We start from the raw sequence: 27,962 nt of genomic DNA, 5'->3' as shown, positions 1-27,962 counted from the left end.
GAGGACCCAAGTTCAAATCTGACCTCAGACACTTAACACTTCCTGGCTGCGTGACCTTGGGCAAGTCACTTAACCCCAACTGCCTCAGCAAAAAAAGTCAAAGGAAAAAATTTTAGAATAAGAGACCTGAGACTGTATGCAGACAGATCAAAAGGTAACAAGAAAAAAGGAGAGGAGGTGAATCAATGAAGACAAGGGCATAAAGAGAAGGGTTAGGTCTATCAAGGTCAAAAGCCTCCTCATCTTCCAAGATTATATGGAAAAAAATATGGGAATAACTCCAGAGAAATTAAAAAAAGACTTTTTATTAAATTGTTTTAATATTAATTAATTTTATTATTAAATTAGATTTAATTTATTTTATTAATTATCATTAATTATTTTTAAAGATATAAGGGAACTCAGGTTGAATAACTTCATTCTCAGTAAAGGAATAGTTGACATTACTTCCTAAAAAAGAATGAGCTCAAGGTAGAGTTAGAGGCTTCCAAAGAAAGGAGGAGGCTTTTCATGGCCACTGTGGGGAAGGTAATGGGAAATCAACACTGGTAAGGCACAGTAAGGGCTAATTTGAGATTAGATAGTACTACGTGTGTGTGTGTGTGTGTGTGTGTGTGTGTGTGTGTGTGATCTCCCAGAAGTCCTCCAATGCTTCCAGCACTACATAACACATTTCAAACTCTTTAGTCTAATATTTAAGGTCCTAAATAACTTAGCAATGATTACATCTTTCAAGGCAGCAGTGTAGTAGAAAAAGTGCTAAACTTAAGAGTAAAAGGAGTTAAAATTGTGCCTCTGAAGTTTACTAGCTATATGACTATTTAAAATTTCTCTCTGCATCAGTTTCTTCATATACAAACTAAGGATAACAATTCTCATAGAGTCTACCCAGAGTTGTGATGAACCGCAAATGAGAATGTATGGAATGGCAGAGAATCATCCTAGACAGTTACCCTACCTCACTTTAAGCGTTAGAGGAGGTATAAGAAGACAAAATAAGACAATGTTGAACTTACCACTAGTGCTATATTTATGTAAGGTTCTGTGTGAAGAACTTCCTAGAGGGGTCTAAAGAACCCACAGAGCATATGTTTATGTACATATACATAGGTAAAAAAATCTGAAGTGTAAAACTGTGTAAAGAGGCCCCCAGTATCTCTGAGTGGTCAAAGAGGTACCATGGGATATTACCAGATGAAAGGTGAAATATTCCTAGTTTTTTGGACAAACATTCAGGGACCAGGTTCCTTGATGAAACTTAGTTGGATAGAGAAATTCCAGGACAGAAGAACAGCATGTTTTCACCCTCTATCTAGAAAAGGAATTTGAGGGCAAAGAAAAGAAACTCCCAACTCACCTGGGATCTGGCTGTCAGAAGCTCAGAAGTCATATTTAGCTCATCAGTGCTCACCAGTTGAACAACAGCAGGTTCTTGAAAAGAAAGAACTGTGGAAGAGAAAGGAGCTTCCTGAGGGTGAGATGCTTGCTTTGCAGTTTCCAGACTCACCTCTCTGTGAACAAATGTTCACAGGGCAGGCAGGTCTTAACATCTCTACCCCTCCTGAGTCTTATAGAAGAAACAAGGAGCCCATAAACAGCATCTCCTTAATTATAATCAAAGCAAGTGGGCAAAAATACTTTTGTCTGGAATCCAGGCTCTATCCCTATGGTCCTTGCAGGTCTTAGGGTTTTTAGCTAAGAATTTAGCCACTGCCTACAATCTCAATTTAAAACCCTCTCCAAAGACTACCATTTTTGACAGTTTTCACTAATGTCACCTTCACACTCATTTTTAGAGCATCTATGAAAGTCAAAATATTACAATCCATGCTCCTTGCACAAAATCCAAAATTTTATAAAGCCCTATTTCTTCCCAACCCAAACTCCAAGGAGATCAATATATTGAAATATTGCACTTTTGACTCCTTCCTGGTGAGTAAAAAATAGTAGGGATAATGAAAAGTACACTTTATCAGAGTACATAGTAACTCCCTAATTAAACAATCATTCTAAAGGAAAGGCAATTTCAGGTCAAGTAATGGAAAGTGCAGAGTAAACTACTAATGCTTTAGTTTACTCTGGCAACTAATAGAGAATGCAACTCCTCTCCCCACACCTCCTTCCCATTTTCTTTCTCACCTTTTTCCTCAAGCTTTTGGGTCAAATCCACCAAGGTCATCCACTCCTCAAGAATATCTGGATATCTGATATCACCCCAGTCCTATTTATACACAAACATAATGATCAGGAAATATTCAGGCATCAGCATCCTCAGGACTTGCTCCTTCTCTTGCTTGTATCTACTTCTGGAACAGATTCCATAGGTCTGGAGTCTTAGAAGGAAAATCACTTTATCTAGAAATTTCACTCTGAAGTGGAGATTTCTGAGTTCCTCAATAGAGAATCCTCCTGCTGGTTTTCCAGGTCAGACATGAAGTAGTTTTGCAGGGCTACTGTGGCTGAGAAGATGCAATCATTGGACAGAATTCAGCAGTCTCAGTCAGTCTCAGAACTGAAGAGCACTGAAAATATAGCCAGAGGACCAGACATGCAAATGAGTATATGATGGACTGAATTCATTACACAAATATCTAATTCAATTCAATTCAGTAAGTATTTAAGAACATGTAAGACTTTATGCTGCTGATGAAAATACAAAAACAAAACAAAAACATTCTTTTCCCTCAAGGAACCTCTATTCAATTGAGATAAATAAGTAAAAGGTAATTTGAGTAGAGAAGGATGAACCTGGCATATTAGGGGATCTAATGGGTACCCTCTGTATTCAAATAAACTTATAGCAGCAGCTGTGGAAGATATAACCTCAAGATATCTAACCTCAAGAGCATAAAATGTCAGACAGCACATGGCATTATGGTCACTTACTCTAAACAGAACTTATTCAATGGACCCTCACAGATGGACACATGCCACAGTCAGACACATATTAGGAGTTCCTTACATATAGTTACAGACACATGAGGGAGCTTTCTACACAAACACACTTTTAAGTTTCTTTACATACACAGGGATAAAGACACACTTCAGGTTCTTCAATTCTTAGATACAATATAGCTTCTTCATTCACACAAATCCCCTATGGGCTCATGTCATAGATACATACACTATGGGCTACACACATACACGCATACACATACATACATGATATGTTGGGTCCTCCACATACTATGGGTTCATTTCATAGGCACACACACACACACACACACACACACAACTCTATAGGCTGTTCCCACATACAATACACAAAATGCAGGTTCTTCATGTGCACCAAGAACACACATAGCTAAGTTTTGGGTTCCTCCAACACAGACCCACATACAAACTATGGGTTTTTCACACAAACATTTTAGGATTTTTCTTTGTTTTTAGTTGATTTATTTTTAATATACATTGTTTTATGAATTATATTGGGAGAGATTTTTTTAAAAGACAGAAAAAAGAAGTGAACATAGCATGTGTGATTTACATTCAGTCTCCTTAGTTCTTTTTCTGGATGCTGATGGCATTTTCTGTCCAAAGTCTATTGGTATTCCTTTGGATCACTGAATTACTGAGAAGAGTCAAACCTTTCATAGTTGATCATTGCATATTCTTGCTATTATTATGTACAATGTACTCCTGGTTCTGCTTGTTTTACTCAGCACCAGTTCATGTAAATCTTTCCAGGCCTTTCTATAATCAGTTTGTTTATTATTTTTTATAGAACAATAATCTTCCATTATCTTTATATATCAGTCATTCCTCAACTGATGGGCATCCATTCCTTTTATAATTTTTTGTCACCACAAAAAGAGCTGCTAAAAACATTTTTGCACATGTTGGTCCTTTTCCCTCCTTATGATTTCCTTGGGATACAGACCGAATAATGGCACTGCTGGGTCAAAGAGAATATGCATAGTTTGATAGCTCTTTGAGCATAGTTACAGATTGCTCTCTAGTATGGTTGGTTAGATCATTTCACAACTTCATCAGTGACCCAGTTTTCCCCTATCCCCTTCAATATTTATCATTTGTCCTTTCCTATCATCTTAGCAAATCTGAGAGGTGTGAGGTGGTACTTCAGAGTTGTTTTAATTTGCATTTCTCTAATCAATAGTGATTTAGAGCATTTTTTCATATAACTATAAATGGTTTTAATTTCATCATCTGAAAATTGTCTGTTCATACCCTTTTACCATTTGTCAATTAGGGAATGGCATGTAATCTTATAAATTTGACACAATTCTTTATGTATTTTAGAAATGAGACCTTTATCAGAAATATTGGCTATAAAGATTTTCCCCCAGTTTTGTACTTCCCTTTAAATCTTTTTTCTATTGTTTTTGTTTGTGCAAAATTTTTTTTAATTTAATATAATCAAAGTTGCCCATTTTGCCTTTAATAATGTTGTCAATTTCTTCTTTGGTCATAAATTCTTCCCTTCTCTAAATATGATAGTAAATTATCCTTTGTTCTCCTAATTTGTTTATGCTATCATCTTTAAGCCCAAATCTTATATCCATTTTGATCTTATTTTGGTATGGAGTGTGAAATGTACATCTATACCAATTTTGACATATTATTTTCCAGTTTCCCCAGTAATTTTTGTCAAATAGTGAGTTCTTATTCCAGAAACTGGAGTTTGGGGCTTTATCAAATATTAGATTGCTATAGGCCTTGCTTATTGTGTCATGTGTATCTAATCTATTCTACTAAGCCACCACTTTATTTCTTAGCCAGTACCAAATGGTTTTGATGACTACTGCTTTATAATATAGTTTTAGATTTGGTACTGCTAAGTCATCATCCTTTGTATTTTTTTCCATTAATTTCCTTGATATTCTTTTATTCTTCCAGGTAAATTTTGTTATTTTTTCTAGTTCTATAAGATACTTGTTTTGGCAATTTGACTGGTATGGCACTGAACAAGTAGACCAATTTAGACAGAATTGTCATTTATATTATATTAGCTTGGCCTAGCAATGAATAGCTGATATTTTTGCAATTGTTTAGATCTGATTTTATTTGTGTGAGAAGTATTTTGTAATTGTGTTCATATAGTTCTTGGGTTTGTCTTATTTTATCTATAGTAATTTGAAATGGAATTTCTCTTTCTATCTCTTGCTGATGGCCTTTGTCAGTAATATATAGAAATGTTGATTTGTGTGGGTTTATTTTATATTCTGCAACTAAAGCTGGGAATTGTTTCTAGTAGGTTTTTGGATTCTCTAAGTATATCATCATATCATTTGCAAAGAATGATAGTTTTATTTCCTCATTGCCTATTCTAATTCCTTTAATTTCTTTTTCTTTTCTTTTTGCTAAAGCCAATATTTCTAATATAATGATGAATAATAGTGATAATAATGAACATCTTTGTTTCACCCTTTATTTTTTGGGAATGCATCTAGCTTCTCTCCATTACAAATAATGCTTGCTGTAGATTTTAGATAGATATTGCTTATTATTTTAAGGAAAGCTCCCTTTTTCCCGATACGCTAGTGTTTTTAATAGGAATGAGTGCTGTATTTTGTCAAAAGCTTTTTATACATCTATTGAGATCATAGGATTTCTGTTGATTTTGTTATTGATATGGCATATTATGGTAATAGTTTTCCTGATATTGAACCAGCCTTACATTCCTAGTATAAATTCTACTTGGTCATAATGTATTATCCTGCTGATAAATTACTGTAATCTCTTTGCAAATATTTTATTGAAAAAATTTGTACCAATATTCATTAGGGAAATTGATCTGTAATTTTCTTTCTCTGTTTTGGTCCTTTCTGGTTTAGGTATCATGCCATATTTGTGTCATAGAAGGAATTTGGCAGTACTCCTTTTTTACCTATTTTCCCAAATAATTTATATAGTATTGGAATTAATTGTTCTTTAAATGTTTGGTAGAATTCACTTGTGAATCCAACTAGCCCTGGAAATTTTTTCTTAAGGAATTCATTGATGACTTGTTCAATTTCTTTTTCTAAAATGGGACTATTTAAGTATTTTATCTCCTCCTCTGTAAATCTGAGCAGTTTATAGTTTTGAAATATTCATCCATTTCAGTTAGAGTGTCAGAACTGCTGCTACAGAGCTGGACAAAATATTTCCTAGTTTTATTTATTAGTTCAAGAGTTTTCTTAGTCTCTATTTTATTAATCCTTCCTTTGAATTTCAGAAATTCTAATTTAGTATTTAATTTTTAATTTTTCTTTTTTTAGCTTTTTTATTTGCATGCCCAATTCATAGATATCTTCTTTCTCTATTTTATCCATGTAGCTATTTAAGAGATATAAAATTTCCCCTAAGAACTGCTTGGGTGGCATCCCATAAGTTTCGGTATGTTGTTTCATTATTGTCACTCTCTTGAATGAAATTATGGATTGTTTTTGTGATTTGTTGTTTGACCCACTCATTCTTTAGAATTAGATAATTTAATTCCCAATTGATTTTTAGACTATCTTTTTGTGGCCCTTTATTGAATATAATTTTTATTGCACTGTGGTCTGAAAAAGAAGCATTTACTATTTCTGCCTTTCTGCAATTGATTGTGAAGTTTTTATGCCCTAATACTAGTCAATTTTTGTGTAGGTGCCATATACTGCCAAGAAAAGGGGATATTCCTTTTGCTCCCTATTCAATTTTCTCCAGAGTACTCTCATATCTAGGTTTTCTAAAGATCTTATTAACCTTCATAGTTTCTTGTTTATTTTGTGATTAGATTTGTCTGATTCTGAGAGGGGAAGGTTGAAGTCCCCTACTAAAACAATTTTGCTGTCTATTTCTTCCTATGTAACTGACTTAAAATCTTCTCTAGGAATTTGCCTGCTCTACAAGTTGGTTCATACACATTTAATATTGTTACCACTTAATTATTTACTATACCCTTTATTAAAATGTACTTTCTCTCATCTCTTTCAATAAGATCTATTTTTACTTTTGCTTTATCTGAGATCAGAATTGCTACCCCTGCTTTTTTTACATCAGCTATGATAAATTCTGTTCCAGCCTTTTACCTTTACTTTGTATGTATCTTTTTTTTTTATTTAATAGCCTTTTATTTACAGGTTATATGCATGGGTAACTTTACAGCATTAACAATTGCCAAACCTCTTGTTCCAATTTTTCACCTCTTACCCCCCACCCCCTCCCCCAGATGGTAGGATGACCAGTAGATGTTAAATATATTAAAATATAAATTAGATACACAATAAGTATACATGACCAAACCGTTATTTTGCTGTACAAAAAGAATCAAGACTCTGAAATATTGTACAATTAGCTTGTGAAGGAAATCAAAAATGCAGGTGGGTATAAATATAGGGATTGGGAGTGCAATGTAATGGTTTTTAGTCATCACCCAGAGTTCTTTCTCTGGGCGTAGCTGGTTCAGTTCATTACTGCTCCATTGGAAATGATTTGGTTGATCTCCTTGCTGAGGATGGCCAGGTTCATCAAAACTGGTCATCATATAGTACTGTTGTTGAAGTATGTAATGATCTCCTGGTCCTGCAAACTGGTCATCATATAGTACTGTTGTTGAAGTATGTAATGATCTCCTGGTCCTGCTCATTTCACTCACTTACAGAACAATAATATTCCATAATATTCATAAACCACAATTTATTCAGCCATTCTCCAACTGATGGGCATCCATTCAGTTTCCAGTTTCTAGCCACTACAAAAAGGGCTGCCACAAACATTCGTGCACATACAGGTCCCTTTCCCTTCTTTATAATCTCTTTGGGATATAATCCCAGTAGTAACACTGCTGGATCAAAGGGTATGCACAGTTTGATAACTTTTTGAGCATAGTTCCAAACTACTCTCCAAAATGGTTGGATTCGTTCACAACTCCACCAACAATGCATCAATGTCCCAGTTTTCCCGCATCCCCTCCAACAATCATCATTATTTTTTCCTGTCATCTTAGCCAATCTGACAGGTGTGTAGTGGTATCTTAGAGTTGTCTTAATTTGCATTTCTCTGATTAATAATGACTTGGAGCATCTTTTCATATGACTAGAAATAGTTTCAATTTCTTCATCTGAGAATTGTCTGTTCATATCCTTTGACCATTTTTCAATTGGAGAATGGCTTGATTTTTTATAAATTAGAGTTAATTCTCTATATATTTTGGAAATGAGGCCTTTATCAGAACCTTTGACTGTAAAAATATTTTCCCAGTTTATTGCTTCCCTTCTAATCTTGTCTGCATTAGTTTTGTTTGTACAAAAACTTTTCAGTTTGGTATAATCGAAATTTTCTATTTTGTGATCAGTAATGATCTCTAGTTCTGCTTTGGTCATAAAGACCTTCCCCTTCCACAGGTCTGAGAGGTAAACTATCCTATGTTCCTCTAATTTATTAATAATTTCATTCTTTATGCCTAGGTCATGAACCCATTTTGACCTTATCTTGGTGTTCGGTGTTAAGTGTGGATCAATGCCCTAGTTTCTGCCATATTAGTTTCCAATTTTCCCAGCAATTTTTATCAAACAGTAAGTTCTTATCCCAAAAGCTGGGGTCTTTGGGTTTGTCAAAGACTAGGTTGCTATATTTGTTTACTGTTTTATCCCTTGAACCTAACCTATTCCACTGATCAACTAATCTATTCCTTAGCCAATACCAAATAGTTTTGGTAACTGCTGCTCTATAATATAATTTTAGATCTGGTACAGCTAAGCCACCTTCATTTGATTTTTTTTTCATTAATTCCCTTGAAATTCTTGACCTTTTGTTTTTTTCCATATGAATTTTGTTGTTATTTTTTCTAGGTCATTAAAATAGTTTTTTGGGAGTCTGATTGGTATAGCACTAAATAAATAGATTAATTTAGGTAATATTGTCATTTTAATTATATTTGCTCGCCCTATCCAAGAGCATTTAATATTTTTCCAATTGGTTAGATCAGACTTAATTTGTGTGAAAATAAAGTTTCTGATTTTCCCTTGGCAGATAGATTCCTAAATATTTTATATTATCAGTAGTTACTTTAAATGAAATTTCTCTTTGTAACTCTGACTGTTGGATTTTGTTAGTGATATATAAGAATGCTGATGACTTATGTGGGTTTATTTTATAGCCAGCAACTTTGCTAAAGTTGTGGATTATTTCTAATAACTTTTTAGTAGAATCTCTGGGGTTCTCTAAGTGTACCATCATGTCGTCAGAAAAGAGTGATAATTTGGTTTCCTCATTGCCTATTCTTATTCCTTTAATCTCTTTCTCAGCTTTTATTGCCAAAGCTAGCGTTTCTAATACAATATTAAATATTAACGGTGATAGTGGGCAACCTTGTTTTACTCCAGATCTTATTGGGAATGGTTGCAGTTTGTCTCCATTACATATGATGCTTACTGATGGTTTTAAATAGATGCTGCTGATTATTTTAAGGAAAAGTCCATTTATTCCTATACTCTCAAGTGTTTTTAATAGGAATGGATGTTGGATACTTTGTATGTATCTTTGTCAAGTGTGTTTCTTGTAAACAACATATTGTAAGATTCTGTTTTTTAATCCACTCTGCTATTTGCTTCCATTTTATGTTCATCCTATTCACATTCACAATTATGATTACCAGCTCTGTATTTCCCTCCATCCTATTTTCTCCCCTGTATATACTTTTGTTCTCTGTCCTTAGTCCTATGTGTTTTTTTAACCCACTCCACCCAATATCTTATTTCCTATCACCCCTACCCCTTCTTTACATTTTTTGTTAGTATTTCTGCCCTCCCTTCTATCCTGCCCCTCTCTTTTCTTTCCTCTTTCTCCTTCTACTTCTTTATAGGGTTAGATAAATTTCTATACCCAAGTGAATGATGATGAGATCAAGCTTCAGATAATACTCATCCCCCTCCCTTTTTATCCTCCATTTTAATAGGCCTTTTGCACCTCTTCATATACTAATTGTCCCATTATACCTTCCCTTTCCTCTTTTTCCAGTACAGACCTTTTTCCACCCTTTAATATCTTTTTTTATGTCATCATGTCAAGGATCATTCACAACCACACCCCTATCCATGTGATGCCCCCTTTGTCTTCCCCAATATGTCAGATACAGTTTGTAAGAGTTACATAAATTGTTTTCCCATCTAGAGATGAAAATAGTTTAACTTTAAACACACACACACACACACACACACACACACATATATATATATATATATATATATATATATATATTCCCCCCTTCTGTTTACTTTCTTATGGTTCTCTTGAGTCCTCTTCGTAAATTAAATTTCCTGTTTAGTTTTGTTTTTCTCAATAGAAATGATTGAAAGTCTCTTACTTCATTGAAGATCCATCTTCTCCCCTGAAAGATGATGCTGAATCTTGCTGAGTAGTTAATTCTTGGTTGTAACCCTAGGTCCTTTGCCTTCTGGCATATGGTATTTCAGGCCCTTCAATCCTTTACTGTAGAAGTTGCCAGATCCTGGTTAAATCTCAATGTTGCTGCTTGATATATGAATTATTTTTGTTTGGCATCTTACAGTATTTTTTCTTTGAGATTATAGTTTTGGAGTTTCACAACACTGTTCTTTGGGGTTTTCTTTGTGGGATCTTTTTCTAGAAGTGATTGGTGGGTTCTTTCAATCAGTATTTCCACCTCTGTTTCTAGACTATCAGGGCAGTTTTCATTAATGACCTTTTATAGAATGCTATCCATGCTCTCTTTTTGGTCATGGCCTTCAGGTAGGCCAATAATTTTCAAATTTTCTCTTCTGGATCTATTTCCAGGTTGACTGTTTTGCCAAGGAGGTATTTCACATTTTCTTCCATTTTTTCAATCTTTTTAGTTTGTTTGATTCTTGTTGTCTCACAAAGTCATTAGCTTCCATTTGCCCTGTTCTATTTTTAATGTGTGATTTTGTTCAGTTATCTTTTGTATCTCTTTTTGCATTTGGTTTATTCTACTTTTTAAGGAGTTGTTTTCTTTGGACAATTTTTTTCCTTACTTTTCCAAACTTTTGACTCTCATTTCTTTTCTCATTTTTTTCTTCTGCTCTCTCATTTGCCTTTTGAAGTATTTTATGAACATTTCCAAAAAGCCTCTTTGGGCTTCAGACCAATTAGCTCACTCTTTGAGATTTCTTCTGTGGACATTCTGTCCTCATCTGTGTTTTGGCCTGCCCTGTCACCATTGTAGCTTTCATGGCCAAGGTTCTTTTCTGTTTATTGCTCATTTTCTTTCCTTTTCTTTTGGTATTTCTTCTTTTTTTACTTTTAATGTGGAACTCTGCTCCTTGTATAAAGGGGACACCATCTTAAGCTTCCTATACACCTCTGAGTCTTGATTTTGAGCACAGGAGTCCTTGTGTTTGCAGGGGGGAGCTTTGCCTACTTTGTTCTGGAAACAGCCTTGTTTCCCAGAGTTTGCTTTCTGAGCTGGAACTGGAGGCTGCCCCACTGATTTGTTCCTCCATGAACCAAAACTGAGGGTCTTAATTGCTGATTTGCTGTAATTAAGACCTTCTCACTGGCTTTCCCAGAGTGTGTCTGAGCTGGCCTGAACACCCTTTTTACCTCAGTGAGAGTGACCTTTCTTCAAGTTTTTCCAGTCTATAATGAGCTGGAGAGAGGTTTCCTTTAGTCAGGCTCTGCTTGCAAGCTTGGGCATATGGTATTAGAGGGAAAATGGAAGAGCTTGAGCAGCTTCCTGATATTAGTCTACCATCTCAGCTCTACCCCCTCTAGATTTTTTCATACTGTGTACATATATGTTATCTCCTGGTATGCAAAAATATACTAAGATTTCTTCAAGCATGCACAGAGACATATGCTATTTCTTCACACAGATATGCACACTGTATTCTCATAATCAAAAACCCGCTGTAGGTTTTTTCACACAGATATACTGTGGGGTGCTTCCCTCAGAATCACAAATATGAGTACTTCTCATAATGCACATCTGCATGTGTGTGTATATATCGATACATAAATGTGTGTGTGTGTGTGTGTGTATATATATATGTGTGTATGTGTGTGTGTTTTCCATATATGTACACACATACAACCCCCCCCCCATATTATAGCCATTCATCCCTTGGGATCTTCACATACAGACACAATAAGTCCTTTGTACAAATGGAGACATACCAAACATTTTACACAAACAGGGACCTATGAACAGGGGGAAGGGGCAGAAAGGGGAAGGGAATCTTCCCATCCAGGGGAAGGCCTATTACAGCTTCCTCACATTAAAGGGTTTCAGTACGTGTGCACACACACACACACACACACACACAGAATTTCAGCTCACATTCACAATAACACACATACTGCACATTCAAAACATACTAATCACAGTTTCTAACCCACAATGACATATACAATATTACCAACATACATACATAGACTTCATGTTCTTTACATATATTCTGTGAGTTAATCTTACACTCACACTACACATTCTCTACACTTCCTGATATACTGCAATGCATGTTCTTCCGATAGTCAGAGGCACCCGATCTATCCCACAGACATGCTGAGAATTCTCATCCCCCACACAGGGACTTCTAAAAGCTCTTCAAACATAGACACATACATTTTGAGTTCACCTCACATACAAAGACCCACCCAAACACACATTGCAGCTTCTGTACCCACACACGCAGAAGACACTTATCTCAGAGAAGTACATAAAGACACATTATGAATTCTTGACATAAAGACACATATCTTGGCCCCCCCAAAGAGGGTTCTTCACACAGATACACCCAAACACACGTAGGGATAACTCTGGATTCTCTATACTCAGATAAACTGAAAACACAGGCACAGGGAGGGATACATCTTCTACATGGACACATACACACAAACAGTGAGCTCTTTCTACAAATTTATGCACACATAGATACACCTGCTACTTCAAGTTCTTCCCCCTATGGGAGTGGGTATGTCAAACAGAGATATATCAGGGGCACTTTACACCTACACACTGTAAGTTTGTATAAACACACAGTGCATTTTTCATACACAGTGACAGATTCTTCTTACATAGTCAGGAAATAGGTAATTCTCACACACAAAGTATAGATTCTTTTCATATACACAGTACAAATCCTTATATATAGTCTATGTTCTTTGCATGCAAACACATCCAGTTGTGTGAGTTCTTCTCACACATGATTCTTTACCCCCAAGCAAAGGTACTATAGGTTCTTCACAAAGGATACATAAAGACATAACATGGATTCTCTCTCATACATATTCAAAACTGAAGTTTCTCCAAAAAAATACATATATATATATATATGTATCTATATGTACATATAGATATAAGAGCCATGCCCCAATTGATAAATGATATGATCTATGCCCAAAGGGCTATAAATTCATGCATATCTTTGGACATAATAATACTACTACTAGTCATTCCAAAAGAGTTTTAAAAATGAAAAGGACCTATAGGTACAAAAATATTGTAGCAGCTCTCTTCTCAGGGCAAAAAAAAATTTTAAATTGAGTGGATACCCATCAATTGGGAGATGGCTGAATAAACTGTGGTATGTGATTGTCATAGAATATTGTTCTATGAGAAATGATGAGCAGGATGCTCTCAGAAAAATACCTGAAAAGTCCTCCATGAGCTCAAGCAAAGTGAAATGTACTAAATACAAAGTAACAGCAATGTTCTGAAATAAGCAGTTGTAAATGATTTTGCTCTTCTCAGCAGTATAATGATTCACACCTACTCTGAAGGGTTTATGATAAAAATCCTATCCACATCCAGAGAAGAAATTGATCGTGTTTGAATACCGTTTGAAGTATTCTCTCTCTGTGTCTCTGTCTCTTTCTACCTCCCCTTCCCTCTTTCTCTCAAAATATTAAAAATGCATGTTAAAAATATTTTACATGTGACTGTGGAAAATAAAATATTAAATGAATGACAATTTTAGAAAAGGGAAAGAAAGTATGCTTTCTTGACACACAGACACACCCCCAGAAAAAAAGCATACAAACAATATTACATTATATGCAGACACACACTGGACTCTTTACACTTGAACAGACATTGAATATTCTTCACAGAAACATAGACACAATGTATGCTGTATATATATATATATATATATATATATATATATATATATCTCAACAGACACACCAAGTTCTTGAGACCTTATAGAAACACTAAAGATTCTTCAGAGTGGTCATATCTATGTGTGAAGAACCTCAAGTGTGTCTGTATGTATCTTCACTCTTTCCCTATCTATTGGTTCCTTCCCTGCAGTCTTCAAACATTTCCAAGTCTTCCCATCCTTAAGAAATTTTCACTGAGACCTTTCATCTCCTTAAACTATTGTTTTATATATTTGCCCTTCCTTTTTCAGTCAGATCCCAGAAAGAGCTATCTACACTGTGTGCTTTACTTAATTCACGTTCTAATCCTTTGTAATCTGATTACTGACCTCATCTCTGCTTCCTCAAACTGCTTCCTCAAAGTTACTAATGACCTCTGAATTGCGAAATCTGATGGTCTTTTCTCAGTCCTCATCCTTGACCTCTGAATAGCTGAGAATAATCTTGATCATCTTCTCTTGTACAATGTCTCCTCTGGGTTTTGTTACACTACTTTCTCCTGGTTATCCTTCCACTTGCCTAACTTCTAATTCTTAGTCTCCTTTTTTGGCTCATCATCCATTTTATAGACATCTCTAAGTGTTCCCCAAGCTTCTGTTTTAGGCAGTCTAAGCTCTCCACATTATCTTCCTTGATGGCTTCATCAATTCCTATGAGTTTATCATCTCTAGATATATGATTCACAAACCCATATATTCATCTGTAATCTCTCTCCTAAATCCCAGGTCAACATCACAAATTGCTTTTTGGACATTTCAAGAATCTTTCGGTTTCTGTTTCTGTGCTTTTGTAATGGCAGCCCCCAGGCCTGGAATGTACTTTCTCATTTTTGCCTCAGAGAATTTCTTACTTCTATTGGGATTCAGCTCAAACAACACCTTCCTAAAGTTTCTCCTTAGGTCAACTTCTAGATCCCTGGTGTCTAACTACCTATATTTGTGTTTAATTTGTTCTATATATTCTTATATATGTACATATTGTCTTCCCCCAAGAGAATTCAACTTCCAGAGAAAAGCATCTCAAGTCCCTAGCAGAGTGTCTGGCATAGAGCAGAAGCTTTAAAAAAAATGCTTGAGTCTTTAACACCTGGTAGGCTCTAACCACAAACAGACACAGATACATTGTGGTCTCTTCAGAGCACACACACACACACACACACACACACACACAGTAAATCAACCAACAATAATTTATTACACACTTACTACGTGCTAGGTACTGTGTTCAGCTATGAAAATATAAAGAGGCAAAAATAGTACCTGTCCTCAAGGAACTTACTGTATTCTCACAGAGGTGACAATAAGTAAATAATTAGCTACATAATAGATAGAAGGTAACAGAGAGGAAGGCTCTGGAAAGGAAACAGTTTATAAAGAACTTTAAGTACCAAACAGAGGGTGTTCTACTTGATCCTAGAGTTTACTGAAAGCCTCTGGAGTTTATTGAGTAGGGGGTAGAGGTAACATGATCAGATCTACACTTTAAAAGTGTCAAATGCCAGGGAAAGAGTGAAGATTAATAAAAAGTCATTAGATTTTACAATTAATGGAGAATAACAATTATTTTGGAGAGGTGCAGTTTAAGTTCTTTGAAAAGAGAGAAAGTGGAGACACCAAGTACAGAAAATCTTTTCAAGGAATTTGTTAAGGAAGAAAAAGATATAGAACAACAGTTATCAGGAAAGACAGGAGAATGAACTGAGTTTTTTTTGAGCACGGGGGGACATTGTGTGTATGTTTATAATATGTGGGATGGGTGTGTGTCTGTGTGTCTGTGTGTGTGTGTGTGTGTTGTGTCAGAAGGGATGGAGTTAACAGATGAGGGGAGATTAAAGATAAATCATATATAAAGGCCTCATTTCCAAAATATATAGAGAATTAACTCTAATTTATAAAAAATCAAGCCATTCTCCAATTGAAAAATGGTCAAAGGACATGAACAGACAATTCTCAAATGAAGAAATTGAAACTATTTCTGGTCATATGAAAAGATGCTCCAAGTCATTATTAATCAGAGAAATGCAAATTAAGACAACTCTAAGATACCACTACACACCTGTCAGATTGGCTAAGATGACAGGAAAAAATAATGATGATTGTTGGAGGGGACGGGAAAACTGGGACATTGATGCATTGTTGGTGGAGTTGTGAACGAATCCAACCATTTTGGAGAGTAGTTTGGAACTATGCTCAAAAAGTTATCAAACTGTGCATACCCTTTGATCCAGCAGTGTTACTACTGGGATTATATCCCAAAGAGATTATAAAGAAGGGAAAGGGACCTGTATGTGCACGAATGTTTGTGGCAGCCCTTTTTGTAGTGGCTAGAAACTGGAAACTGAATGGATGTCCATCAGTTGGAGAATGGCTGAATAAATTGTGGTATATGAAAATTATGGAATATTACTGTTCTGTAAGAAATGACCAACAGGATGATTTCAGAAAGGCCTGGAGAGACTTACACGAACTGATGCTGAGTGAAATGAGCAGGACCAGGAGATCATTATATACTTCAACAACAATACTAGATGATGACCAGTTCTGATGGATCAGGCCATCCTCAGCAACGAGATCAACCAAATCATTTCTAATGGAGCAGTAATGAACTGAACTAGCTATACCCAGAAAAAGAACTCTGGGAGATGACTAAAAACCATTACATTGAATTCCCAATCCCTATATTTATGCACACCTGCATTTTTGATTTCCTTCACAAGCTAATTGTACAATAATTCAGAGTCTGATTCTTTTTGTACAGCAAAATAATGTTTTGGTCATGTATACTTATTGTGTATCTAAGTTATATTTTAATATATTTAACATCTACTGGTAAAAAAAAAAAAAAGATAAATCATATAGGAGGATGATGGATAATGGAAGAAATGGGTGATAGGCAGAGGGATTTCTTCAGAATATGCCATACTATAAATTCTTCATACTTCCAAAAACAGACACAGATATACTGTGGTTTCTTCACTATCACAGACACACACTGGGTTCTTGAGAACACATAGACACAATTTGAGTTGTTCACATATATAGATACATAACCAGTTCTTGAGAAGAGAGAGAAATACAGGTTCTTCACACAGACATAAAATGGGTATAACAAAACACAAAGATAATTGTAGTCATTTTTGGCACTTCAGAATAAACAGACACTGGATTCTCTACAGACAGATAAAAATAGAACAAATTCTTCACAGACAAACACATACAAGACAAAGATATACAGATTTTTTAAGACAGAAAAATAACTGAACATTCTAACACACAGTAAGGTTATTCACTCATAAACACACAGAGGGTTCTTACACAGAGACAAAAGTAGGTTCTTCACAACCTAGAATAGTCGTTTTTTCAGAGAGAGCATATGCATAGACATTCTTTACACAGAAACGCAAGACTGGACAGATATATTCCAGTTGCAACAGATATAGATACATTGGAGATTTCTTATCATAGGAAAAGAGGAGTTTTTCACAATCATACATACTGTTGCCTCTTCACACAGAAACAAAACATAACTTGGGCTACACACACACACACACACAGCAAAGGGTTACCAGAAAATACAATCCAGATTCTTTAGAGACTAAAGGACACAGGAAAAACCTACAGCTTTTCTTGAAAACATACACATCACTGTCTTCACAGAGAGACATACAGAAGACACTGAGAGCCACATGAATACTCCTGAGAACACAGACCCAGTGGGCTCTTCAGAAATAGCCCATACAACACACAGACAGATACAGTTATTTTTCAGAACACACAGCTACACAATGTGTTCTCTAGAAATAACACAAACATCTGCTCTTCAGAGCAGATTGTTTGCAGACACTTACATATACAAGTCACAACTACACTACTGTTCTTCAGAATACAGACCCAAAGGATTCTTCAGAGGAGTGCTTGCATGTGTGCATACACATGCACACATACATACACACACATCACACACACACAGTTCTTCAGAAAATAGACAAAAGATATGGATTTATAATTGTTCTTTATAACCAAGAATTTCACAGACACTCAAAAAAGACAAAAAGTTGTTCATGACACAGCTTGTTCTCTAAAACATATAGACTAAGTGAGGTTTTGATAGACACACTACTATTCTTTGAAACACACACATAAAATAGTCTACACAGACACACAAGCCCCCGGCCCATATATAAATCCAGAGCATGTATTTCATAAAAAGGCAGGTGTACAAGGCATAAGACATACAGCTGACTTTTCAGTACACATATATACAATGGCTTCTTTACATACGCACACAAAACAGACATATAGCTGTTTCTTTAGAACAATCACAAAAGTCAAACAATACAAAAAAGATTTTGACCATTGAAAGTGACTATGACGAAAAGGAAAATTAAAACATACTCATACTTTTTGTAGTGGCAAGAAACTGGAAACTTAGTAGATGCCCATCAATTAGAAAATGGCTGAATAAGTTATGCTATATGAATGTTGTGAAATATTATTATATTATAAGAAATGATCATCAGGATGATTTCAGAGAGGCCTGGAGAGACTTACATAAACTGATGCTAGTGAAATGAGCAGAACCAGGAGATCACTATACATGGCAACAAGATGATTATAAGAAGATCAAATCTGATGGATGTGGGTCTTTTCAATAATGAGATGATTGAGGCCAGTTCCAATGATCTTGTGATGAAGAGAGCCATCTACACACAGAAAGAGGATCCACACTCAGTTGAGAATATGGATCACAACATCGCATTTTCACTCTTTTTGTTGTTTACTTACATTTTGTTTTCCTTCTCATTTTTTTCCTTTTTCATCTGACTTTTCTTGTGCAGCATGCTAATTATATAAATATGTATACATATATTGGATTTAACATATATATCTATTTTAACATGTTTAACATATATTGGATTACTTGCCATCTAGGGAAGGGAGTGGGGGCAAAGGAGGGAAAAATTTAGAATACAAGGTTTTACAAGAATAAATGTTGAAAATTTACCCATGCAACCCACATTTGCGAAAAATATTCATGGCAGCCCTTTTTGTAGTGGCAAGAAACTGGAAACTGAGTGGATACCCATCAGTTGGAGAATGGATGAATAAGTTATGGTATATGTATGCTATGGAATATTATTGTCCTATAAGAAATGATCAGCCGGATGATTTCAGAAAGACCTGGAGAGACTTGCATGAACTGATACTAAGTGAAATGAGCAGAATCAGGGGATCATTGTACACAGCAACTGCAATATTATATGATGATCAATTCTGATAGGCATAGCTGTCTTCAATAATGAGATGATTCAGACTAGTACCAATGTTCTTGTGATCAAAAGAGCCATCTACATCCAGAGAGAGGACTATGGAAACTGAGTGTGGCTCACAACATAGCATTTTCACCCTTTCTGTTGTTGTTTGCTTGCATTTTATTTTCTTCATCATTTTCTTTTCTGGTTTGATTTGATTTTTCTTGTACAGCAAGATGATTGTATAAACATGTATGCATATATTGGATTTAACATATATTTCTGCCATGTTTAACATATATTGGACTATTTGCCATTTAGGGGAAGGGGATAAAAGAATAGGGGGAAACATGAAACACAAGGTTTTGCAAGGGCTATTGTAGTAGAATTATCTATGCATATGTTTTGAAAAATAAAAAGCTTTAATTTAAAAAAAAGAAGAAAAATTACCCATGCGTATATTTTGAAAATAAAAAGCTGTAATAAAAAATATAGAGGAAGATAACAAAGTCAAAGCTCCTATATCCAAAGCCCCAGAGAAAAATAAGAATTGGTCTCAGGCCATGGAAGAGCTCAAAATGTTTGTGAAAATCAAGTAAAAGAAGTAGAGGAAAAATTGGGAAAAAGAGATGAGTGATGTAAAAGGAAATACAAAAGGCTAATAGGATGAAGAATGCTTTAAAATGCAAATTTTGGGGCAACTAGGTGGTATAGTGGATAGAACACCAACCTTGAAGTCAGGAGGACTTGAGTTCAAATATGGCCTCAGACATTTTAACACTTCCTAGCTGTGTGACCCTGGGCAAGTCACTTAACCACAACTGCCTCAGGGGAGGAAAAAAGCAAATTTTGCAAAGGAAATACCAAAAACTCATTGAAGAAAACTCCTTAAAAATTAGAATTGAGTATATGGAAGCTAATGACTTTATAAGAAATCAAGAAATAATAAAACTAAACCAAAAGAATAAAAAAGTAGAAAACATCATGAAATATCATTGGAAAAACAAGTGACCTGGAAAAATAGAGATAATTTAAAAATTATTGGTCTACTTAAAAACTCTGATCAAAAAAAGAGCCTGGATATCATCTTTCAAGAAATTATCAAGGAAAACTGTCCTGATATTCAAGAACCAAGGATAAAACAGAAATTGAACAATTTGAATTGTAACAATTCAAATAAAATGGAACCATAGTAAGGATAATACAAGAGTTAACAGCTTCTACATTAAAGGAATACATAAAACGAAGGACTTTCAAGCACTTTGGATAAAAAGACCAGAACTAAATAAAAAATTTGATTTTCAAATACAGGACTCAGGAGATCCACAAGAGGATAGTCAAGAAAGGGAAATTACAAGGGATTTAAGGTTTACCTGTTTCTATTCATACATGGGAGAATGATACTTGAAATTCCTCAGAATTTTTTTCATTATTATGGCAGTTTAATATATATTGACAAAGGGAGTAGATGTGAGTTGAATACAAAGATATAATATCTAAAAAAATAAAATTAATGAGTAAGAGAGTAATGTACTGGGAAAAAGGGAAAGGGAGAAGTGGAATAGCATAAATTATCTGCTGTAAAAGAAGCAAGAAGAAACTTTTACAGTGGAAGGGAAGAAGTGGAGGAGTAGGGAAGTGAGCAAACCTCACTCTTTTCAGAATAGGCTCAAAGAGGAAATAACATACACACTCAATATAGGGGATATGAGAACGGAGGTTGGTAGAAGAGAAGGCATACTGGGGAAAGAGACTGGCAGAAGCAAAACACTTTTGAGAAGGGAGAGGATGAAAGGAAAGAGAAAAGAAAATAAATGGAGAAACTACAGTTAGCAATACTAATTGTGAAAAGAATTTTAAATCAAGTTTCTCTGATAAAGCCTCATTTTTCAAATGTATAGGGAACTGAGTCAAATTTTAAAAAATTAGAGCCATTCCCCAATTGTTAAATGATCAAAAGATATGAACTATGCCCAAAGGGCTATAAAATCATGAATACCCTTTGACCTAACAATACCATTATTAACTATAAAATTCCCAAAGAGATTTTTAAAAAATGAAAAGGATCTATATGTATAAAAATATTCACAGCAGCTCTTTTCTCAGGGCAAAGAATTGGAAATTGAGAGAATGCCCATCAATTGGGAAATATCTGAGTACATTGTGGTATGTGATTATGATAGAAACTGTTGTTCGATAAGAAATGATGAGGAAGATGTTCTCAGAAAAACTGGGAAGTCCTCCATGAACTCAAGCAAAGTGAAATGTACTATATATAAAGTAATAACAATATTGTGGGATGATCAGCTGTGAATGACTACTATTCTCAGCAATATAATGATCCAAGACTACTCTGAAAAATGCTATCTACACCCAGAGAAAGGTTATATGTATAGATATTTACTATATTAGAAATAAAAACTAATTTTGAATTTATAGACTTTCTGAAAGGGTTTCAGAGACACCAAGGATTTTCTGTACCACACTTTGAGAACCACTGATTTAGAGTTCTTCATAGAACCTGGGATTTTTAACATAGAGTCCATAGACTACTAAAGAAATTTCAAGGGATATGTCAAGTTGGGTAGGAAAAAAATTACATCCTTATTTTCAACGATTTCTAATTGAAAGTTAACCTTTTTTTGATTACTTAAAACATTATTTGAAAAAGAGTTGGTTCATAGGCTTCATCAGATTGCTAAAGAGATCCATGGAACAAAAAAGGTAAGGAATGCCTGTCATACAAAGAATTGGAGAATAAGTTATGGTATATGAAAGCAATGGAATGTTATTATTATTCTATTAAAATTGATGAACAAATTGAGTTTAGAAAGGCCTGGAAAGATTTACATGAACTGATCCTGAGTAAAACAAGCAGAAGCAGGAGTACATTGTACACAGTTAACAGCAAGATTGTGTGATGATCAACTATGAAAGACTTGGGTTCTTCTCAGCAATTCAGTAACCCAAGGCAATTCCAATAAACTTTGGATAGAAAACAACATCTGCATCCAGAGGGAGAACTATAGAGACTAAACAAAAATCAACACATGCTATGTTCATTTTTTTTCCCTTTCTTCTTTTTTTCTCTTTGTGGTTTTCCCTTTTGTTCTGATTTTTCTTTCCCAATGTAATTCATAAAGAAATGTGTATAAAAATTAATGCACATGTATAACCAGAAAAAAAAATAAAACAATAAAAACGTTTTAAAAAAAAAAGAATGCCTGTGATAGACAGATACATGCCAACACAAACAAATGGTGGAGTATTCACGGAAAGACACACACAGTCATGAATATACTGTGGGTTTTCTCCAAGAACACACAAACACTAACACGCACAATGTGGGTCTCCAAGGCAGATAGACCCAATGCAGGCTCTTCACATACAAAAAGAGACCAACTACACCATAGTCTGTTTTTTTTAAGCATGACACAAATACATGCTGCTGTTCTTTAGAACATAAAGATGGTGTAAGTTCTTCACATATATACATGACAGAGATACAAAACAGGTAAAACATGTAGAAACAAAGTATTTCTCATATACACTGCTCTTCATGGATACAATAGATATACCATGTTTTTTCATTGGCAGACAGAATATAGGTTTTTCACTACCATAGATACAATAAAGGGTTCTTGAAAAGAAAATCATGATTTGGGTTCTTTACACATAGAACACAACACAGAGAAACATTTCAGGTTCTTCACAGACTTAACAGAAACATCCACGTCATGGGTTCTTCAGAACACACAGACCCATTATAATTCTTCAGAGACAGATACATACAGTTACACATACACACTATGTTTCAGAACACACAGATACACTGTGTATCTTCACCAACTCATGCATACAGAAGGTTCATACCAAAGATATTATGAGCCCTGTACAGTCACAGACATAGAAAGTCTATTCACCATTACAAGCAGAAGGCTCTTTAGAACAGAGATGGTGTGGGTCATTCACATATATACACAGAGGATTAGGCCATAAAGCCATAGTGTGGATCCTTTTTACCCACAAACACTGAGTGCTTCAGAATTCAAAGATATGGTAGGGTTCTTGACATGCACAGATACAAAGCAATCAAAAAGCATTTATTAAGTCCTCATTCTGCAAACTAAGAATTCAAAGAAAGATAAAAATGGCCCTGCCCTTAAGAAGTTTAAATTCTAATGAAAAAGACAACATGTAAATAGCAAGTCAACAGGAAATAAATATAAAGTATATGGGGTATAATTTCAGAGCAAAAAGTACCATCATCTGGGGGAAGCAGGAAGACATCTTCTGAGGCAAAAGGTGGGATTTGAGTTTCGACTTGCAGAAAGCCAGAGAAAACAAGGAAGAAAGGAAGACATTTCAAGCATGAAGAACTATCTGTTCAAAGGCACTGAGGAGATGGCAGAGACTGCAAGGAACACTGAACAGGCCAGAGTACGTAGATCATAAAGTCGAGGAAAACTATAAAGATGTGAAGGGACAAGGTTAGGAAGAGTTACAAATGCAAATTGATTTTATATTTGATATCAGAGGTAACAGGAAGTCACTGCAATTTATCAAGTATGGCAAGAGGTGACATAATCAGGCCTATACTTTAGAACAATCACTTTGATATTTGAGTAAAGGACAGAATTGGAGTGAGGAAAAGATATGAGGCAGAGAGATATGGAGAGTTGCTGCAATAATCCAAGCCAGAGGTGATAAAAGGCCTGGACTAAGGTAGTAGTAGCTGCGTAAGTGAAGAGATGTCGATACATATGAAAAATATTGTGAAAGTAAAAATGACAAGATTTGGTAATTAACTGGATGTATGAGGTAAACAAGAATGAGGGGGTAAAGAAGGACCCCAAAGTTGTGAGCCTGGATGACTAGGAAGATGGTAGAGTCCTTTTCTTTGATAGTAACATGGGAAGTAGCAAGAGGGGAGTCACATTCAGTTTGAGATGCTTATAGGACATCCCATTTGAAATGTCTAAAAGCAGCTGGTAATGTGGCATTTTAGCTCAGAGGAGAGATCAGGGTTAGACATACATATCTAGGAATCATCTGCATGGAAATATTGAACCCATGAGAATTTATGAGATCAGCATGACAGATAATAGAGAGAAAAGAGAAGACAACCCAGGTCAGACACTTGAGGAATATCCTCAAGACACAGATAAAGAATCAGCAAGGAGATAGAGAAGGTGCAATTTGCCTGAGAAGTAAGAGGAAAACCAGGAAAGGGCAATCTCACAAAAACCTTGAAAGAAAACAGAATCGAGGAGGAGATGGGGATCAACAGTATCAAACACTACAAAGTTTTAAAAGGATGAGAACTGAAAAAAAATTATATTTAGCAATTAGGAAATCAATGGTAACTTTGGAGAGAGCAGTTTCAGTTGAATTAGGTTAGGAACCAGACTATAAAGCATTTAGACAAGACTGAAAAAAGAGGAAATGGAGGAATCTGGTATAAACAGCTTTCTTAAGAAGTTTAGCCTAGCAGCCTTTTTTAGTAAGAAGAAACTGCAAACTGAGTGAATGCCCATCAAATGGAGAATGGCTGAATAAGTTATGGTATATGAATGTTATGGAATATTATTGTTCCATAAGAAACATTTAGGAGGATGATTTCAGAGAGGCCTGGAGAGACTTACATGAACTGATGCTAAGTGAAATGAGCAGAACTGGAGATCATTGTACACGGCAACTTCAATATTATATGAAGATCAATTCTGATGGACATGACTCTTTTCAACAATGAGATGATTCAGATCAGTTTCAATGATCTTGTGATGAAGAGAGCCATGTACACCCAGAAAGAGGGCTATGGGAACTGAGTGCAGAGTACAACATAGCATTTTCACTCTTTTGGTTGTCGTTCGTTTGCATTTTGTTTTCTTTATCATTTTTTCCTTTTTGATCTAATTTTTCTTCTGCAGAACAATAATCATATAAATATGTATACATATGTTGGATTTAATGTATTTTAACATGTTTAACATATATTAGATTACTTGCCATCTAGGGGAAATAGTGGGGGGAAGAAGGGAAAATTTTGAAACACAAGGTTTTGCAAGAGTCAATGCTGCAAAATTATCCATGCATATGCTTTGAAAATAAAAAGCCTTAATTTAAAAAAAGTTTAGCCTAGGAAAGGAGAAAGATGAAAGCATAGAGATATGTACATCTGTAAGCATCCAGAAAAGATCCAGTAGGTAGGGAGTTGAAGCTAAAAGAAAGAATAGAGATGATAGTGGAGACAATTTGCTGAAAAAGATGGGAGGGGAAGGAATCAAGGTACATGTACCTGTGTTGGTAAGAAGGGACACCTTTTCATCAGAGATTTCATCAGAATTAAAGAGTAGATTCTAGTAAGGTAAGATTTCTGCATATTTTAAGATGAGGAAGAGAGGGGGGAAAAGTAATATTAGTAAATGGCCTCAGTTTTTTCAGTGAAGTATGAGAAGTACTATGGGAAGCTTGATGAGGAGCACAATAAGATTTGGAAGAACTGCACAGACACATGGTGGATTCTTAGAACACACACACACACACACACACATAACAAATTCTTCACAACACAGTATTCAGAGCACATTCCAACACAGTATGAGTTTTTCAGAACACATTCATAACTACAGAATCCTCACAAATACACCCAAATTTAGATAAACAAAGATACAGAGTAGATGTTTCAGCATACATACAAATTAAGACAGACACATTGGTCAATTTTCACAAGCAAACACCCAGGTGATTTCACAGAACACAAAAACACAGTGCAGATTCTTTAGAAAGTTATGTATTTTAGACATATTACATATTTGCAATATATATCACCTATATTCATACATATTCAATGATTTATGTATATGTTCTTCAGAATACTCACAATGCATGTTCTTCACATACAGACACACAAAAGGTTCTTCAAAAAGCAATGACATAAATGTTTCACACCTACATTTACAATGCAAGTTCTTCATAACATAGCTCAATATAGGTTCTTCACAAATGCAAGCATACAGTTGATTTTATAGAACACACAGTTTCAGATTCTATACCTACACAGAACACGAAAGTGCAGTGAAATTTTTTTGCAAACATACATACACTGAACTCAGTGTAACTTCTTAATACAGAGACATTCTTCTTGGATATACTGAGGGCAGTTTCTTCACACACACACACACACACAATGGATTTTTCAATACAGATATACACTATAGTCTTCATAGACACAGTCAATGTAGATATTCAGAGGCAAGCACAAAAAGAGATACATTGCAAATACCTCACAGACACAGATTGCCAATTCTTCAGACACTCAGTGACACCTGTATGGGTTCTTCAAAGATATCTCACAGTAGGCACATTGCAGGTTCTTCACCAATAAAGACATACTCTGGGTTTTAGGGTTCTTCACAAACAAAGCCACTTTATGAGTTCTTGGGTTACTCACAGTATAGGGGGCATAATCACGCATATCTGGATCTTCTCAGACACACACACAACTAGACAAAAAGAAGGTTCTTCATAAACTGAGAAAAAGTCCAGGTTATTCATTTGTATACACACACACACACACACACACACACACACACACACACACCAGTGAGTTCTGCATATTCACCCAGAGGCATATGAAAGGTTCTTCATTCAGACATGTTGAGAATTCATTACCTCATATAGATTGTGAATTCACAGACATTGAGTTCTTTACACATAGGCACACATGTGGGTTCTTCACACAGATATTGTGCACTATCTTTTTTACATCCTTACAGATACACTACAGGTTCCTCGCTTAAATGCGTATGTATGCACATACACACCCAAGTGAATTTTTCACTCACATAAAGCAGTTATGTGCTAGCTCTTCAAACAAACACACCTAAAGGATTCTACGTGTGGATAAAAGACACAGTGGCTGCTTTAGAAGACAAGTTCTTCACACATTCACATACACAAGGTAGGTTCTTCAGAACAGAAGTACACAACAGATTTTTCAAACAGACATTCAAACAGACATTTCACTGCAAATTCTTTACAGACACAAAAAGAGGCATGCATACAATTACATTCTGGGGCTTTTCACCTCATATACTGTGAGCTTTCCATAGATAGATAGATAGATAGATAGGGATTCTTACAAGGTGTCAAATAAGTGGAATTGAGGAGATAATGCTTAAATCTAGTTTAGCATTGATTTAATCCAACAACAAATAATGGTTTCCTAGTGATATAATGGTTGGTGTATACTCAGTATAGGGCATATAAGGAGGAGGTCTCAGAGCCAACAAGGACAAGCCCACTAAAAGCTCTCTCGGAGCCTCAGCCAGGATTCAGTTGAGGAGATTTACAAGCCAGAGAAGGCAGCTTAAGCTCTCAGAACCGACTACAGAAGGCCTCTAAGAAAACTAGCCAAGCCCCAAGTGAAGGAGATAATTTACTTTGAAAGAAACAATAAAGGATTTGCACTTTAACTCCTGGCTGCATTTGGGATAATTATACTGAACTGAAAGGAAGGCTGCTCTCAGAAGCCCCCCAAGAAACCTGCTCCCAGAGAACATTACATTTTAGAGAAGAACATTACACACACACACACACACACACACAACCCTTAAAAGTTTTT

General features: G+C 35.3%; 1 protein-coding gene across 1 annotated transcript in view; it reads right to left on the bottom strand.

Moving 5' to 3' along the window:
• The window catches only part of LOC105751145 (zinc finger protein 420), a 78,300-nt gene that overhangs the window by 13,440 nt on the left and 36,898 nt on the right, over nt 1–27,962 (bottom strand). The window contains exons 8-9 of the mRNA XM_031949328.1: nt 2,140–2,221; nt 1,358–1,446 (exon numbers count right to left, since the gene is read on the bottom strand). Of these exons, the coding sequence (XP_031805188.1) occupies nt 1,358–1,446; nt 2,140–2,221 (171 nt within the window). The remainder of the gene's footprint in view (nt 1–1,357; nt 1,447–2,139; nt 2,222–27,962) is intronic.

Source organism: Sarcophilus harrisii, chromosome 2 (genome assembly GCF_902635505.1).
Source record: "Sarcophilus harrisii chromosome 2, mSarHar1.11, whole genome shotgun sequence".
Classification (NCBI taxonomy): domain Eukaryota; kingdom Metazoa; phylum Chordata; class Mammalia; order Dasyuromorphia; family Dasyuridae; genus Sarcophilus; species Sarcophilus harrisii.
This window is presented reverse-complemented; position numbering and strand designations above follow the sequence as displayed.